Below are 18,122 nucleotides of genomic sequence, written 5' to 3' on the forward strand. Positions count from 1 at the left end.
TGGGCCCAGACGGTCGGCCCACCCACTGTCTACCATCTCCTGTGCCAGCCATGTAGACACCTCCTCTGTGCCTGGTCCCCCACCCCACACAGCCTGGCACCCAGCCCCTCCACACTTAGCCCAGGGGCATGTCAGACGGGAGGCCCCACACTGCTGGCTCACTTCTTTCCTCTCCCCCTGCAGCTGCTCCCTGAGCTGCCGCAAAGCTGCCTCCTTCTCCGCGTTCAAGGCAGCCTGCTCTCTCTTCTCCGAGGCCTCCATCTCTTCCTTGAGCTGCTCCAGCATCTGTCTGCTCCTCTGTTCCAAGCTGGCCCTCTCGGCCTTCTGGAGAGACTCCAATTCTTCTCTCAGCTTCTGCAAGGAAGCCTCCTGCTCGGCCCTGATGGACAGACGGACAGAATGGGACAGACCCGTGCACTCCAGTGGCATCGCCACGGGGCAGGCTGGCTCACAGTGCGTGCTCACCTGAGTCGGCCCTCATCTGCCTCCGCACTGGACTGCACCTGGGCCCGGAGCTGGGACAGCCTCTGGCTCTCCTCCTCCCTCATCTGACTCTCCTCTTCCTCGGTGGCTTTCTGCAGCTGCTCCTTCAGGGAACTGGGACGGAAAAGAAAGGGAACTTTGTCAGAGAAACCACTCTTGTCTCTGACTCTGGGCCTCCAAAAACCTGTAGCTCGCCTGCGGAGCTTCCTAAATCTGGGTCCTTCCGCCTCCCTACAATACCTTCCAGGGTAAAGAGCGGACCATGAACACTATCTGCTCTCTGCCGCAGCAAGAGGATGGCAGGCTGCTTGATCCCAGAACAACTTTTCTGCCAGAGGCTCCCCTCAGCCTATAGCTGCACCTCGGCATGGCATTCACTCAAGGACAGATCCAGTCTGACTCCAACCTGGCTCTGGTGCTGTGTCCTCTCATTCCCCACCTAACCAACCATTCCAGCCACATCAGAGGAGCCACCGCCTCTCAGTCCCACCACACACCTCCTTGTGCCTCGGCCCTCGTTTGTGCTGGAGCCTCTCCCTAGAATTCCGTTTTTGACTTGACAAAACGATATTCACCACTCAACACCCAGCTCCTTCCTCTCAGAGAAGTCTTCCCAAGACCTGCAGGGTTCACTGATCAACATGTTCCCTTTGCCCTTCCTTATCCCGTGCCACTCTGTACCATACATCACAATTCATCTTTCACGTGTCTCCCTTCCTTACAAGTCTGGGAGCTCCTCCAGAGAAAGAATCATGTCTTAAAGCCTGTTATATCCGAGGTGTTGAACACAGTAGCTGACATGAACTAAGTGCTCCATAAATATTTGGGAAATCTCAACATCACCCAGCCCCAAACTATGAGCAAGAGCTGACAATCCATGAAGGACATCTTATTTACAGGCAAACGACAGTAACCATTTCATCTGAGGCAGACACCCCCCTGCCCATGCAGCCCCTACATGACTGGGGGCCATGTGCTGTGCAGTCAGGGAATTCAAGCCTGAGAAAAACATGATCCAGAAGACAATGTCTTTGAAAAGCTGCCTAGTGAATTCCAAAGCCGAAAAAGAATTAGGGTCATTTTCTTGTTTCAAGTCACCTACACCACTGCTCTCCTCCATTATAATAGAAAATTTGAGTTAAATAAAAATCCTCCCTCCTGGATTCCCCAGAAATCCTTTCTCCTTGTCCAACGGCTCCATGTTCCACACGGCACCACAGGATGTCAGAGCTAGAAGGGTCCTGAGAGGTTAAGTCCTTCATTCTTACCACAGTCTCTTTTTCATCTCACAAATAATTCAATCTCTTCTTCTTTAAAGAAACTAAGGGTGGCCCTGCCTGCCTTCCCGTTCAAGAAGTACCTGCTATGAGTTCAACTGTGGCTTCCAGAAATTTCTACCAAGTGGAAGTTTCACAGTAGAGATGGCCATAGCCGTCATGTACACACAATCTCATCCACACAGACCAGCCTAGCCTTAAGTGTCTTACTTATCAAGGGCCACCCAGTCAGCTATGCAAAGAGCAGGAACCCAGATGGAAACCTCTGTGTCCCGGGAAACAGCACCTCACATTAGATTGTGTGGTTCCTACCAATCTCGCTGGGTCCCAAAAGGGCCCTGACTCCCAAGAAAACAACACAGTGGTTAGGAAAATGGGCTCCAGGAACCAAGTGCCTAAGCTAATCAGACTCTGCTGCTTATGAACTTCGACACCTCAGGACAGGTCACTTAGCCATTCTGAGCCTCAGTCCTCTTCATCTGTATTATAGACCCTATAAGATGGGGTTGGTAGCAACACCGCATAGGAGCCACTCTCAGGACTAAACCAATTAACAAATATAAAGCACAGGGACTTTAATCTCTCAAAAACTTCGCTACCTCCACTATTATGCCTCCCAACTCCCAAAAACACAAACCAGGGAGCCCATTTCCCCCGCACAGACCACCAAGGAGGAGTCTCAGTGAGGCCACAGGGCCCTGGGGTAAGGGTAGGGTGCCCCCTGCTCCCCATGTCACTGCAAGGCCCGACCGCTTGCCTAAGGGGAAGGGTAGGACCTGAGAGCCTTCTCTTTCTGCTGGTGAAGCTGGAGGATCTCCTCTTCCTCCTCCTGCCACAGCTTCTCCCGCAACTGCTGCATCTTCTCTTGCTTCGATTCCAGAAGCCGCCTCCAGTCTTGCTCCAGTTCTTGGGCCATGGCCTCTTCCATGGCCTTCAGCGAAGCCTGCTCTGGGGGAGCTGCAGGCTCTGTAGATTGTCTACCGAGGGTGGGGGACAGCGTTTCATTAGACTTAATATCTCATCTTTTATGTAGATACAGAAAAACACACACGAATCCTAAAGGAGGGCCCACGGTCAGGAATCACATATGCAAATCAGGCCACCCAAGGGCCAGTAGGAGGGTTACCCCTTCAAAGATACAGGGAGCATTGGTTCCTAGGGCAAGCCCCACTGTGGTTAAAGCCCCAAGAGCCGCAGGAGAAGGGTACCCCATATTAGGCTCGGTGGACCTGGGTAGGCTGTAGAGCAATGTAAAAACCTGAAGATGTGGCTCACGAGCTGGCAATAACAGGGAGATTAAAGCTCTGTCCTTAAAGGATTCCTCCCCAGGATGGTTCATGGCCCTGTTCCCGTCTCCCCACTAGGGCTCTGCCTGCTACTTGAGGCTCACACCAGCAGCTCAGGGCATCCCCAGAGGCTCTGCCTCCCGAACTGAACACAGGCCAAGGTTTAGGAGCCAGCAGGAGAAGCAGCATGTGTGTCTCCTACCCTGACACCCAAAATGGTCCATGGAGGTCCAGAACAGTAAGGTCAAGGGAGTAGTCACCTGCCTGGCTCCCTTGGCCAAAGACAGTACCAAGAGCGCAACAATGTACCGCTCCATCTCTCCCTGATGATGCCATGTTTGCATCTGCTTAGAGTTAACTCAATGTTAACAGATAAAAGAAATTCATTGCTAACTTAGATCCATAAGGTGGGTGGTGAGATAAGGAATAATGATACTGTTACAAATATGTCTATAGGGATCCCTGCGTGGCCCAGTGGTTTAGTGCCGCCTTCAGCCCAGGGCGTGATCCTGGAGTCCCAGGATCGAGTCCCACATCAGGTTCCCTGCATGGAGCCTGCTTCCTCCTCTGCCTGTGTCTCTGCCTCTCTCTCTTTCTGTCTCTCATGACTAAATAAAATCTTAAAAAAAAAATATGTCTATAAAGTCATGAAGGATGTTATGTTCCTTGTATTCTCATTCTTCTTTTTTTTTTTTTAATTAATTATTCATTCCTGAGAGATATAGGCAGAGGGAGAAGCAGGCTCCTCGCAGGGAGCCCAATGTGGGACTCTATCCCAGGACCCCAACCTGAGCTGAAAGCAGACGCTCAACTGCTGAGCTACCCAGGTATCCCTGTATTCTCATTCTTGAAGGAAAGGCCCAGAGAAAAACCAAGAACATTTGGAGGCGTGAGAACATAAGCGGGATGAAGTACTTGGCCTCCCGGGGCAACTCTCCTAAGGCCAGCGCATGTTTGCATTCCTAGGTCAGGTCCTTTGATCTTACATTAGAAATGAGAGATGGCCACACAACCACCACCCTTCCCCGACGATGCCTGGGTGCAGGAGGCCAGGCACACTGGCCCCGTCAGCCTCTGCAGCATGTGGATACAGTCCCCATCAAGGAGCACTGGGGCAAGAGTCAAAGAAGGGAGCCAGTGCTCCTGCTGGGGACGCAGGACCCCCTTTCCTTCACCGCAGCAGATGGAAGGCAGGAGGCAGGATCAGATTAGAAGAAAAGAAGGGCTTTGGAATTCCATTTTGGCCCCTTGAGACCAGCGAGAGAAGGAAGACACAAAAGGCTCCTGATGTCTCTGAAATACCATTAAGATTTCTCCCTTCCCTCTTTCCTAAAATCATTAACCCCAATCGGACACAGCCATGAGCTAGGCCTTCAGTTCTCTTCTGCTCTCAGCCCATTTTCTGCCCCCCTCCCAGGCCAGCTCTGCCTCAGGTCCCCTGGCACAGCCCCAACTGATGCAGATGTAAGAGATGAGGCCGCCACCTCCTCTGAGAGTCCCGCTCCCCGAAAGAGCCTCCCCTCGTAGCTCTCCGCCTCATCAACCCTCCAACTCATTTCCAGCCTTGGCTGAAAACATCTTTTTTTCCCTGAGATGGTACCTTTTAATGTCTCTCTCCCCTGTGGGCTGCGTAGCTATGTGGAGCCCGGGGGACAGATGCTGCAGAAAGACGGGGCCTTGGGCAGCATGGCAGCATGTGCCCAGGCGACACGCACCGGTGAGCGTGCCCATACACCTGGCACACAGGCAGGAGGGGCTGGTTTCTAGCAGGCCTCCTCTTCTCCGTGTCCCTGTTTTAGAGCTCCAGCATCCCAAATGCCCTGATTAGGTCCCAGGCCGTCAATGATGCCCCAGCTGATTGAGGAGACAACGGGGAGGATGAGGCCTCCAGAGGAAGAAGCAGGTCTGATTTCGAGGCCACTCCTCAGGTGTCAGCATCAGAGAGACCCAGTTTCCAACAGTCGGCGGCCAAGAGGACGCTCTATAGAGGCATCACCATTTCAGGCTGGCCATCAAGGAGTTTCAAGGAAGCGAAGGAGCAGGGAGGGCGGACAGTGCAGAGGGAGGCGGTGGCATTCAGGACATTCTCAACTGGCTGCACCACCACTAGGATTGCAATCAAAGAGATCCTGTCCACTCTCACATTTGGCCTGGTGGTTTTAATTTTTTTTTAAAGATTTATGTATTTATTCATGAGAGACACAGAGAAAAAGAGACAGAGACACAGGCAGAGGGAGAGGCAGGCTCCATGCAGGGAGCCCTATGCAGGACTCCATCCCAGATCCCAGGATCATACCCCAAGCTGAAGGCAGATGCTCAACCCCTGAGCCACCCAGGCATCCCTGATTATTTTTTTTTAGATTTTATGTATTTATTCATGAGAGACACAGAGAGAGAGAGAGAGAGAGACAGAGACAGAGACAGAGAGTCAGAGACACAGGCAGAGGGAGAAGCAGGCTCCATGCAGGGAGCCCGATGTGGGAATTGATCCTGGGACTCCAGGATCATGCCCTGGGCCAAAGGCAGGTGCTAAACCGCTGAGCCACCCAGGGATCCCCTGTTTTGACATCTTTAAAAGTTTGCTGGTGGAGGAGAGACTGCCAGTCCCAGGACTGGCCAGCCCTTACTGACCACAGAGAATGTGTCTTTTGTATGCAAACCAGCCAGTCTTCCAGGGAGGCCACACCAGAACCATGTCCTTCTAAAACTCACACAGAATCACATAGGGCCGGGTACCAGGCAACTGGAGGGCCACCCCCACAGCCCAAAGCCCACCGAAATTATTCCAACTATCCAATCCCACACTCACTCAAGGCACTTACCCTGCCTCATCCATTCCTTCCCACGGAAACCCCAATAAAGGCTCTGTGCCATGCTCTCCCTTCTTGACTCTTCTGTCTCCTGACACACCCTGGTCCTTCCCCAAGTGGCCTGCCATGGCTGGGCATGCCCTCTTCTCTCTGGAAATGTAGGTAATAAATTCTTCCTGAATGGCACTGGCCTGTGTTGTCACTCAGTCACCTCCATAAATTAAAATCCCACGGATACAAATAAGACACACAGAGCTACTCCTCCTGACACACAGAAACATAGCTGTGAAGATGAGTAACAGGAAGTTAGGGGGCCCAAAAAGACTCAGGAAAGGAACAGAAGATATTCCCCTAAGTGCGCTTGTAAAGTGAGAGCGTATGGTTGAAGAACGTGTCTCTGAGACCCAGCAGGGGCAGCCTCACTGGTTTGGGAGAAGAAACACAAAGTCAGGGGGCTCACCAGCCAAGAGAGATGGGGAGGAGCCTCACGGCCCCACTTCTATCCCTGAGGTGCCAGGACAAAGCCCTCTCACCTCTGCCCAGAGGCTCCAGTCTCTGAAACCAGAGGCCTCCCATCCTCATAGAAAGTACCCTGACCCAGTGTCCACAGTCACCAAGGAGACTTGGGAAGGCCATGTCATTCCTCAGCATCAGAGCTGCCTCAACATGGGGCTGCGCCGTCCCCACTTCACTCTGCAGGGCGACGATGAGCACCAGAGTCAGGAGCCCAAGCACCCTGCCAGCTCTGGGGGGCGCCGCCTGTAAGTAACCAGGGTGCGAACCTGTCTCTCCTGTCTCTACAGGTTCCCTCGAATCCCATGGACTTGTAATCCTTCTGTGGCACTAGGTTCACAGGCAGGAAAAACTGCTTCACCCTGGCTCCTGTCTCTCCACGCAGAGAAAAGGAACAGGGGTTCCAGGCTGAGCAGGAAGTCTAGGGCTCCAGTGACCAGAGTCTCGTGCTGGTTATGCAACCGACCAGCGATGTGACCTTGGGCAAACCCCTTCACTGTGAGCCTCAGTCTCATCGTCTGTAAAAGGGGGAGAGGGAAGGGAACAGTGGGAGGAGGAAAGCTCAGTGATCTCTAAGTGTTAATAGTGCTGCTATAACAACGCACATGAGCTCTGGACCCAGGCCCAAGATAGAGACACCAGAGACTATATAATTCCATTTATGTCACGTTGGAGAACTAGAAAATGAATCTATGAGACAGAAGAGTGGTGACCTGGGGCAGGTGACTGGGAGGAGAACAGCATGAGGAAACTTCCTGAAGGGACAGAAATGTTCTATATCTGACCTGAGCGTAAATGTGCACCAATTCGTACAGTTCAGATTTATGTACTCTCGTGTAAATACCTCAAAAAAAAAAAAATGTTTCTAAGAAAGCAAAAAATAGTGCTTCGTAGAAGGGGAAACATGATTACCAGGTTTCTGCTAGCCCAGGGAGGTACCCTGTCACCTCCACCCTTATACCTCAGGGCCTGACCAGGAGCTCCAGGGACCTAGCCAGCCCCACCCTCAATCTGTGACCACACCACTTGGGACCCACTTGGGGATCTCAAAGCGGCACACCGAATGAAGGGCACGCTTGGTCTCCCCCCACTCCAACCCCTGGGCAGGGGCCAGAGCATCCCCCGGCCCCCCAAGAGTGGTGGGCCCTAAAGCAATGCACACACCACGGAGGACAGGGACCCACATATAATTGGCCCTTACAGCTCTGGAGAGACTGGTGGGGCAGGGCTGGCTGCCACCTGCTCCTCAAGCTCCTGGGCCTCTTCCTGCCCAGGGCCCAGCTCCGTGGCCCCAGAGCGCTGTTCCTTGCCCCTCTCCTGGGCAGCAGGTGGGCTTGGAGTCTCCTCCCTTGAGAGCAGGAAGGAAGCAACTGTGTGAAGGCCAGGTAAGCAGGCAAGAGGCTCCAGGTGCACCCATCAGAGAATGGTGATGAGGGCAAGGGAATCAGCCCCAACCAAACATCCCTATCTCAGGCCTCACTCTCCCCGCCTGCCTCTTCCCTAGCTGTTCACACTGAAAACCCCCACACCCACACACCCCCACACACACATGTCCATGTGGACCAAACGAGGGTCATGGCACCCAAGGAGAAGCTCTGCACGCAACAGGTCATCAGCAGAAGCTGTTGACTGAACGTCGCTGCTGCTTGGCTGCCCCCAGTGACTCATTCCAACTGGATGTGCTCTCAAACCAGCTCTGACACCAGCACCTTCCTCTCACCAGGGAAGCACAAGAACTAGCAGATGCAAGCCTGGCTCTGGGCCAGGCTGGGGCACAGAGGTCCCCTCGGCTGGCCTAGGGAAGCCTAGGACTCTGCACTTCCCTCCCGCAGGGGCCCGGCACACCACGGGGCTCTACCTGGGTCTGCTACAGGACTGGAAGTGGGATGACTACTGGGGTGGGGGGAGCACTGGCAGGTGGGGACTGGGACAAATGCCCCTGACAGCACAGCCCAGGGGGGAAGACAGTCTCTGTGCCAGCCCCTGGGCAGGAAGACAGCTGGGTCACATGATATGCTTCCTTGTTTAATAGTTTCTAGGCTCCCCAAATCAGATGGTGCACCCCAAATTTAGCTGTAGATGAAGGACTAGAAAGAAGGTTTCCTCATCACCCGGCTCACGTAAGGCACTAAGTGGAAACCTGTGAACCCAGCCCAGCTCCTCCACCTCTCCAGGCACCCCCAACAGTCACTCTCAGTCCCTGCACACACAACTAGATGCCAGCTCCCCCTTACCTCTGAAGGGAACTGAGCAGGACCGGGCTGCCTGCAGAGTCCTCCCCAGGCTCCTCTGCCCGCTTCTGCTCCTGCTCAGGCTGTCCCTCAGAGGCTTGAGGAGGCCCTTCTTCGGTGGCCTGGCTGTGAAGGGGACTCTGGAGCCACCTCCCAGGCAAAAGTGGAGGAGACAACCTGGTCGGACCAGCCAGAGCAGCAGGGTAAGACCCGCCATTTAGAGAGCAGGGAGAGAACAGAGAGAACTAGTATGTGGACCCAGGTCCCTTCCTCTTCCCAGGCAGGGCTGTAGACCTGGCCCTATACCCACGGGGAGCCAAGGAGGGCAAAGCAGCCAGCAAAGCGGGAAGGGGAAATCCCCACTGAGCACTCCCTTTGCCTGGATCAGACTCAGCCCTCCTGGGCCCCTGTGCTGCACCTGTTTGGCCCAGGGGTGAAAGCTGGGCCCTCTCACGAGTGTGTCCACACCCAGTGCTCACCATCTCTGAGGTCAGGCAGGGATGGAAGAACTGAGCAGAAAACAGGGAGAAAAACAGAAGCCAGACTCGAATGGTCAAACTACAGAAAATGCATGAAGCTGTAGTTTTCAGCTGGTAGGAACAGATAGCTCTTCAGGGTCTGAAAAGCAGAACAACTGCCCCATTTCCTCTTCCCAGGGTGGTAGGAAGTACCTCTCATTGTAGTTTGGGCCTCAGAAGCTGGAAGGCCCTATCTCTCCCTCCCAGTCTCTCTGCTCTCCCTCCATGTGTACACACACACACACACACACACACACACACACAGCTGCAGCCATTTCTGATGTAGCAGAGCATCAGCTCCAAGCTGCAGTACTGAGCTTCTGGCAGATTCCTCCAGCCCTGGCCCACAGTGGTGTACAAAGTCCCACCAAACATACCCGCATTCCTGTCTTGGTGCAGAATCAGAGGGCGCACTCATGGACACGCGTGCATGCGCGAGCACACACAGACTCTGCAAGGCCATCCAGTCAGCTCACCATCTGCCTTCAGGCAGGAGCACGCTGAGCCTTGCACACCAAAGCCAGGAATTCTGCCCAAGTTCACACATCCCAAAGGTCCCTGAAGGGCGGCCTCCCATATACTGTACCTCTCTGAGGCTCTGGACTGCTTGTTCTGCAGCTCATCTTGGCTGGACTGGCTGCCATCCTTGTCTTCTCTCCCCAGCCTCTGGGCCTGTAGGCAAGCAGCAGTGCAAAGTGTATATTGGAGAGGTCTGCTTTTGGGTCCCTTAATCCTCCAACCAACTCTTGTGCCTAAGAGGAAGTACTGAGAGGTGGCTCTTGAGTAGGATGAGGACCACTTGGGACACAGAAGAGAAGGCCTATCGACTGTATAATGTATAATGGAGCTTCCGGGGGCTTTGGCTAAGCCCCCAGGCTCGCAGCTGCTCCTTGGGCTGGCCTGGCTGACCTAGGGAGGATGAGCCAGATGCCACAACCACTGCATGCAGAGCCAGAAGCCAGAGGCTAAGGGAGAATGCACACAAAGAAGAAAATCCTGCCTCCTGCCACTAGAAGCCTTCACTGGCAGTTGCAAAGAAAAAGCTGAGACATCTGTGAATGCCTCAAATCCACAGAGGCCCCAGACCTTCAGTACCAGTGATGCAAAGGGATGCTGAAATTAAGTGGGCAAAAGTTACTGAAGCAGCAGCCCAGCACACTGAAGACAAAGGTCCCTGGAGAGATGGGGACAGTGAAATGAGAGACAGCTATATTTCAGACAGAAAGGGTATCGTTTGGGCACCCGAAGGGAGGAAACAGTGCTCCACCACTCCACTCCAGCTCCCCCAAGCACCCGGGTCCCATCAGTAGTCAATGATGCCTCCTTCCCAGTGAGGGAATGATTACACCGTCTATCAGAAAAAAAAAAAAAAAATCTCATTGTGTATGTGTGTGGGGCGGGGGGAGATCAGGGATAGGAGGGTGGAAGGGCAGAGGGACAGAGAATCTCAAGCTAACTCCACACCCAGCGTGCATCCCGACATGGGGCTCCATCTCATGACTCTGAGAGTATGATCTGAGACAAAATCAAGTGTTGGACACTTAGCCAACTGAGCCACTCAGGTGTCCCCCCTAAAAATCTCATTTTAAAGCCTGGGTGTCTAGGCAAATCTAGCAAGCTGGTGAAAAAGAGGGCTAGCCTTGATAAGTTCAAGTATTTCCTGCAGGGGCGGGGTGGCAGGGGGATAGCAGTGTGGCTGGCCTGGACTCAAGCTCTCATTCTATCACTTCCTAGCTGGGAAGTCTGTCTCCTCCACTACAAAATAGGACAGTAAACCGCAGCTCACAGGGCTCATGGTGAGGATTAAATTAGATCATGTACGTGAAGCCCAACTCCTGGCCCAGAGAAGGCAGGCCACAAATGCCAGCTCCCCTGTTCTGCTCCTCCCCTCTCCCCAGCCTAAGGCACAAAAACCCAGCTCTGCCAGCGTCCGTCCCCATCCGAGGACCCACACTCCTTCTGTCATGTTCACAGGAGCCCCGTCTGTTCTGGGACACAAGGGTTAACAGCAGAGGCAGGGAAGGAGACAACGAACTCCATCTTCCCCCGGTGGGGGGCCGGCCCGGCTGGCATACTGCAGTGTCCCCAGCCCGGTGCCCACAGCCTCCCACGCCGCTCCACTGGCAGCCAGAGCCCGAGCAGCTGGGGCCGACTCTCCCATCTGGATGGGCGAGGAAGGGCAGGGCCGACTCACAGCCAGCTCCCCCAAATTACATTAAAAATAGAAATGCTGCCTGTGAATACCTCCCGGTGCCTGCAGCAGAAGGCTCCCTGCCAGTGCTGCCACTCCTCATCGCATCAGCCTGGGCAGAGCCTGTACATAACAGCCCCCACGCCCCCCTCATCCCTCCCAGTGTTCAACTCACTACTGTCTTCCCCTACAAATCACACCAAGCTCAGCAGATACCTCCCTCTCTCACTTTCAAGGAAAAAAAAAATCACACAAGCCAATCTATATAACAAACTAAAATGTAAAATGGATAACAAAGCGGGGTGATCATAATAAAAATTGAGGGTGGGGGTCGAGCCCTGAGTTGGAAAGGATGAGAGGCACAGTCTGTGTGTTTCCTTCTTGTTTCGTCTTCAATGTTCCTCCTAGAAACTGCACTGGCACACCTACTAGATAGAAGGGGACACCCTGGGACCGTGCCCGGACAGAGGTCCTTGGAGCAGAGTGGTAGTTGACCACCAGACTCTTCAGAATGGGGGTACAGGGAGCACACTCGAGGCCTCTGGCCCAAGGTTGCTTGAGACCCCACATTCCGATCTTTAACTCAGCTCCAGGGTTGTATTTTAACGACCTGGCCCTCAGCTAAATACATCATGGAACCTTCGTAAAGCAGAATGGGTAGGCAACTAGTCCAAAGAGCAAGGTATGGAGCTGAAATAACTCAGAAATAAGTCACGGGTCTATTCCCTAACTATTCTCTCATTTAAAGAGCATCTTGCCAAGTGGTGTTTGTGGCACGGTCCCAATTGTTGTGAGGAGAGGAAAGAGAAATAGAAAACAGACATAGATAACTGTGCACACTGAAAATTTCCTGGAATAGGCCATGAGGAATGTTCATGGCAACTGTTTCTCAACCCCCACCTGTGCGGGAAGTGGACATTGATCTTCCACATCATTTGAAATAACTTTATGGTCACTTTTGTCGTGTATCATAAAGCTCACACTTATAATTCATTACAATCATGACCTTGACTATGGTGATGGTTTGGAACATATATACGTATAGTAAAACTCATCAAATGGTACACTTTAAATATGTCTGGCTTAAAATATGTCCACTGCATCTTGGTCAAGCTGCATAAATATTTTTTTAAAGTGAACAGAAACTAGTTTAGTTCAGTTTCAAACCCTAAGGGGCCAGAGACTCTCGGAAATGGCCAGAGCCCACAGGAAAGACAACGGGGACCATACATACACTTCCGTCTGACCCACAAAGGGCCGATTCTGGTTCTTCCAGCTCCACCTCCCCGCTCAACCCGTCCATGCCCTGAAGACAGGAGAGGGCTGAGGACTCAGGCCCACGGGGCAGGGGAGGTGTCTGTACGGCCTGCCAGCCAGAGCGCCTGGCACTGCTCTGTGCCCCAGGATGTGGGCACGAGCTACAGCTTCGGGCTTCCTCTGCTAGGGCTGTCCACATTCGAGCCAGGCCCCGCTGCTCCTTTATACTAAGTGACACAATTCCTCCCACCTCTTCAAAAAACGCTGCAGGCCTCATTGGGTTTTAGGTAGGACCTAGCAATTGGTCCTCCTTTTCTTTTTTTTTTTTCTTAAGTAGGTTTCACACTCAACGTGGAGCCCAATGCAGGACTTGAACTCACAACCCTGAGCTCAAGACCTGAGCTGAGATCAAGTGTTGGGCACCCAACCAATTTGGCCACCCTGGTGCCCCAGAAATCTTTTTTAAAGCCCTCATTGATGCTGACATTGGCCAGATTTTGGGGGCAGAGCAATGGAAATCTACCCCACCCGCCAACTCAGTAACTTCCCCACTTACTTACTGGGAAGGGTGCCTACAACCTCCCTGCTCCGGACCCCTCCTGACCAATCCCGCTGGCTCTGTTTGCACCTTTCCATCCCTCCAGTGCTACCAACAGGGGTGATCAAGGTCCAGCCTGAATAGCTTGTTTGTTCCAGCCAACAAATTTCCATTTCACCCAAACCAAATATTCCCTTAAATGTGCAGGGACAATGTGCCAGAATCTTCTCTTAAATAAGCCCACAGAGGAGGAAAAACACCACCTTCTTGGCTTCAAGCTCCTTAAGGACAGGATCTGTGTGTGAGTCACCTTTGTACCCTTCTGGGTGCCAGACGTCCCACGTGCCCACACAGAGCTTATGCCTAATGGGGAGACAAACCCAAGAACCATAAAACAAAAGCAGCAGCAATGAGGGGAGCCAAGAAACAGAACAATCCATTCTACTTGAAGGAGGTGACATCAGAGGTGGGCCTCCAAGATCAAGAAAGAGTTCGGACAAAAGAGGAAGCAGAACAGCAGGTGGAGCAGTGAAGGAGGTGGCTGGGGTGCCCCAGGAATGGTGAGTGGTGGGCACAGCCAGGGCATGGCCTGTGGGCTGAGGGTGAGCCTGCAGAGGCTGGATGGGCCAAGTTGGGAAATGCCTTGAAATCCACAGTGCTTTGCACATAAGCAAGTGGTCAGCCCTCAGTTGCTAAATAAACCAATAAACTGATGTATGTTGCAGGGACAGGAAGGATGGCTTAATTCAGAGCAGCCAAGAGCAGAAATGATTGGAAGCCCATCACAGGCACAGTCAGGGGCCATACCTTATTGAATTAGAAGGGAGGGAGCTCCCAGAAATGTACCTAGGAATGGGCAGGGCTCAGCTGGGGGTTATCCACAACCCCAAGAGACTCACCTCCCAGCAGGCTCCATCCAGGACTGGGGAAAGCACATCAACATCCAGCAGGTGCTCCGATATCCGGCTGCGGAAACCAAAGTCCTAGAGACAGTGGAAGGGCAGGTCAACGCTGCCCCTGTCCCAGCATCCACCGGGGCCTCTCCTCCACCCCGCTCCACCTTCCAGACAGCTGCCTACTACAGGCCAGGCACTGTGCGAAACATTTCCATTTCTACTAGTTATTCTCGTCTTCAAAATAACACTGGGAGTAGTCTAGAAAGATATGTGCTACATATCATACAGCAAGTATAGTTAAAATGTTCACTGTAGACTCTAGGTGGTCAGGATGTATGGATTCACTTAAAAATCCTTTTAATTTTTCTGTATGTCTGAAATTTTTCATAATAAAACCATGGGGGAAACATAAGCCCGTGAGACTGATACTCTCGCAGCCTCTCACAGACTGGGAAGCAGGTCTGAGAGCACACGTAATTTGCCCAAGGTCATAGAGCTGATTAGCAATGGGGCTGGTGGTCAGATGTACCCTGGGCTGACTTCAAAGCCCAAGCTCTTTGCATGATACATGCTGTAAAGCATGTCACTCTGCAGCTGTTTCGCCCTCCTAGTACCCAATCTGGGTACCCAAAAAGTGCCCAGAAGACCTGTGGGCAGCCTGGAAGCGAGGGATGGTGGGCTGTTCACAGCTTGCTTTCTCCAGACAATGGGGATTCATTAGCAGCGCTTCCTCTGCAGGCTTCTCTTTGGGGGCAGCCAGCAAGTGCCCACACAAGTGCCAGTTCCCTGCTGCCCTCTGACTGCCACAGGACCATGATCCTGCCCCCTCTGAGCCTAAGAGCCCTGCTGGGCTAAGTGAAGGATTGCTACCTGACAGCGTGCTAATAGGGATAGCTCTGTCATCAACCCTGATAAATGGCAGGATGCCCGGGCCAAGGTCTGGTCCTGCTGTCCATGGCTTCCTCCACCCACTCCCGTAGAGAAGAAAAATGCTGATGGGCACACTGCTTCATGGGCGACTCCCTTAGGAGGGACGGAGCCCTTGCACCAGAGAGTCCTATGACATGGCTATTCTTCACGCTGGTTTTTGCCAACAATGACTTTCTGCCTTCCTGTCCTAGCTTGTGCATTTTCTTTTTTGGTGACATTTTCCTTTTAGTTTGAGTTCTACTCCACTTAATGCAGCTGCCATCTGCCTCCTAAGCCCATGGCTCAGTGAGGGGCCAGAGCACACAGCCTCCTAATTCCTCCGCACCCCCTCCTATCATTACTGTTCATCCCTGACCCTCCCGCTAATCCCTTCCCTTTGATCTGCCTCCTCCAGACAGATGGAGCATGGTTTCCAGAGGTGATGTTCTGCCAAAAAGCACCCTCAACTACTCCCCGTAGATACAGACCTGGCAAATGAAGCCAGGAGACAGCAGGCTGGGTGGAAGGCCTAGGACAAAGCAACCATCCATACATGTTGACATTCCAGGACACTGTCTTCTCTTTGTAAATGTAACCATGGCTTCCCTCCTAGCTACAGCCTGAGAACTGGTCCTTGCCATCATTTGGTGATCCCATAGACATACACGCATACACACACACACCACCCCAGTCTCTAACTTCCTAGATTCATGTAATGCTTCTGCTACAGTCCAGAGGCTCTAGATCACATATCTCCCAGACAGTCTATACTGCAGAAACGAAAAAGAGTAACAATCGCTTATAGTTATGGGATGTTTCTAATGTTTTACATTCTTCACCTCACCATCTTCTCACAATAAACCTATGAAGTACGTAGTGTTAGCTGATGGGCTGCAAACCCAAAGTTAGACAAGACCCAAAACCAAATTCTACCTTCCCCGCTTACAAGCTGTGTGACACCAGGCAAATGAACCACAGGGACTCACAAACCCACACTCTCCATCCCTCTCTGCTGCCCCCCACCTTGGACTCACCAGGCCCAGGAAGGGCTTGGGGTCAGAAGCAGCGGAGTCTGAAAGCTGCAGCTCCTTCATGTGCTCACTAATCTCCGACTCCTAGGGAAACAGACACACAGAGAAGTCAGCCAAGGGCAGAGGACAGAGAGTTGCTATCACCACCCAGGGAATTCCATTCGGGCCATGGTGCCAACACAGGGCTGAGCCTTAACCAAAATCCACATCTGGAAAACCTGAAAGAGGGCTGTGGACCCTCCCATTCCTTCCAGACACGTGCACCAGCCCCCACCCCACCTCGCCAAAGCTGAACAGCCCAGTTGAGGCCACACTGACTCAGGTCAACAGTATTTATACATGTAAGGAGAGCCAAGTGAAGTGAAGTGGAGGCAGCTAGGGAGTTGGCAGTAGGGAAGTTTCATGCTGTCCTTAAAAAGCAGAATGAGGGACGCCTGGGTGGCTCAGTGGTTGAGCATCTTTCTTTGACTCAGGTCGTGATCCTGAGGTCCTGGGATCAAGTTCCATAACAGGCTCCCAGTGGGAGCCTGCTTCTCCCTCTGCTTATGTCTCTGCCTCTTTCCCCGTGTCTCTCAGGAATAAATAAATAAGATCTTTTTAAAAATTAAAATTAGGGCAGCCCGGGTGGCTTAGCAGTTTAGTGCTGCCTTCAGCCCAGGGCCTGATTCTGGAGCCTGCTTCTCCCTCTGCCTGTGTCTCTGCCTCTTTCTCTCTGTGTCTCTCATGAATATATAAATAGAATATTTTTTAAAAATTAAAATTAAAAATAAATAAAAAACAGAATGAGAGTATCTTTTCCAGGAAGTGGCTTAAAACTCTTTAAATTAACTCTCTCACCATCTACCAGGAAGAGGAATAGGCCTAAGGGATGGAAAACTGAAAGTGCCAAAGGCCTTGGGAAGTACTTCTGTGCGTTTGGATCATTGGCCCAGTCTTGCCAAAGCTCGACTCCCATGCCATCTGTGAGAGGGGTCTGCTGGTAACCTAATTCACTAACTTACTACTGCTGGGGCTAAGAACTCCCGGTGGTCCCCACCCCCTCAACATCCTCTCCTCTCTACAGGGAAACGAAATACAGACCACAGACCCCAGCAATCTTGACTAGCTGATGTCAAGAAGTAGGAGCGAGAGGCTAAAAGAGAAAGCAGGTATAACAGAAGAACACGAATGTCACAGGAGGGTGCCAATGGAAAGGCAAATTTCTACTCTGAATTTCTAATGCTAGCAGGTTTGGAGTTTCATTCAGGCTTTGGCTGCCTGCTGGGTCTGGGCACATCTATCACCATGAAGGGTTCTGGGTGCTGCTGACAGCCCATAGCAGGGCCTACAAATGAAGGTGTGGGACAGAGATCTGCACAGGGTTTGAAAGAGCAGCAGAGTGAGGAAGCCCCAACTCCCCAGGGCACAGGGAGACTTACCTGGCTCGCCTGTGATTGGCTCTCTTTCCAAACAGAAGCCTCCTCCTTGGGCTCCTCTGCCTCTCTGTTCTTGGAACCTTCCTCTCCTGCATCCACTGGGTTCTCTGGTACCTCCTTTTTGTTGGCTTTGGCAGGCTGACCACCCCCAGGGTCCACCCCACTCCTGGACATCCCAGGATCACTCTTCTCATCCTTTTCTTTGTCCAGATGCCAAGCACTCGCCCCTCTTCCCTGCTGCCCTGTGCCATCAGTGCTGCTCAGACTGTTGTCTGCACCCTGGCTGAAGAGCTTGCCGGGAGTGGGGGGCCTGGCAGCATCTGAATCCAGAGAAGTGTCCTTCTTCTCCTCTGGTTGGCTTGTTCTTGGAGACTCCTAGACAGCAGCAGACCATGTCAGACAAGGAGATGTCAAGAATTAATAAAATAATTTCAGAGACTTGCAACAAGATGGAATGGTCATTCATTGACTCGTTTGGGCCAGTGCTCCAGTTCTGACACCAATGGTTATCAAATACCCTAAGAGCTATTTAAAACACAGATTCCTCGTTCCACTCCACATCTGCTGCATCTAAATGTCTATGGTGACTTAAATACATCAACTGCCCCATTCACTGACAGGTGTGGAAACCAGTGCACTGAACTCCATCACCACCACCATGTTCTCAAGTAATAAATGTCTCATTCCAGCCCTGGTAACCAATTCATAAGATTGCAGACTTGGAAACCAGTATTTATTTTTTTTAGAAAGTCAGTAGGTATTTACAA

General features: G+C 52.3%; 1 protein-coding gene across 10 annotated transcripts in view; it reads right to left on the reverse strand.

Annotated features, from left to right (window-relative positions):
* Nucleotides 1–18,122, reverse strand: part of CEP164 (centrosomal protein 164) — a 63,473-nt gene that overhangs the window by 11,255 nt on the left and 34,096 nt on the right. For 7 of the 10 annotated variants that reach the window (XM_038536027.1, XM_038536025.1, XM_038536020.1 and 4 more), the window contains 10 exons: nucleotides 17,359–17,730; nucleotides 15,944–16,024; nucleotides 14,004–14,087; nucleotides 9,705–9,790; nucleotides 8,604–8,777; nucleotides 7,571–7,717; nucleotides 5,869–6,006; nucleotides 2,537–2,737; nucleotides 466–597; nucleotides 163–379 (listed from right to left, as the gene is read on the reverse strand). In XM_038536027.1, the coding sequence (XP_038391955.1) occupies nucleotides 163–379; nucleotides 466–597; nucleotides 2,537–2,737; nucleotides 5,869–6,006; nucleotides 7,571–7,717; nucleotides 8,604–8,777; nucleotides 9,705–9,790; nucleotides 14,004–14,087; nucleotides 15,944–16,024; nucleotides 17,359–17,730 (1,632 nt within the window). The remainder of the gene's footprint in view (nucleotides 1–162; nucleotides 380–465; nucleotides 598–2,536; nucleotides 2,738–5,868; nucleotides 6,007–7,570; nucleotides 7,718–8,603; nucleotides 8,778–9,704; nucleotides 9,791–14,003; nucleotides 14,088–15,943; nucleotides 16,025–17,358; nucleotides 17,731–18,122) is intronic. The other 3 variants (XM_038536026.1, XM_038536023.1, XM_038536024.1) reach the window with 2 other exon arrangements.

The sequence above is a fragment of the Canis lupus genome, chromosome 5, assembly GCF_011100685.1.
Source record: "Canis lupus familiaris isolate Mischka breed German Shepherd chromosome 5, alternate assembly UU_Cfam_GSD_1.0, whole genome shotgun sequence".
Classification (NCBI taxonomy): Eukaryota; Metazoa; Chordata; class Mammalia; order Carnivora; family Canidae; genus Canis; species Canis lupus.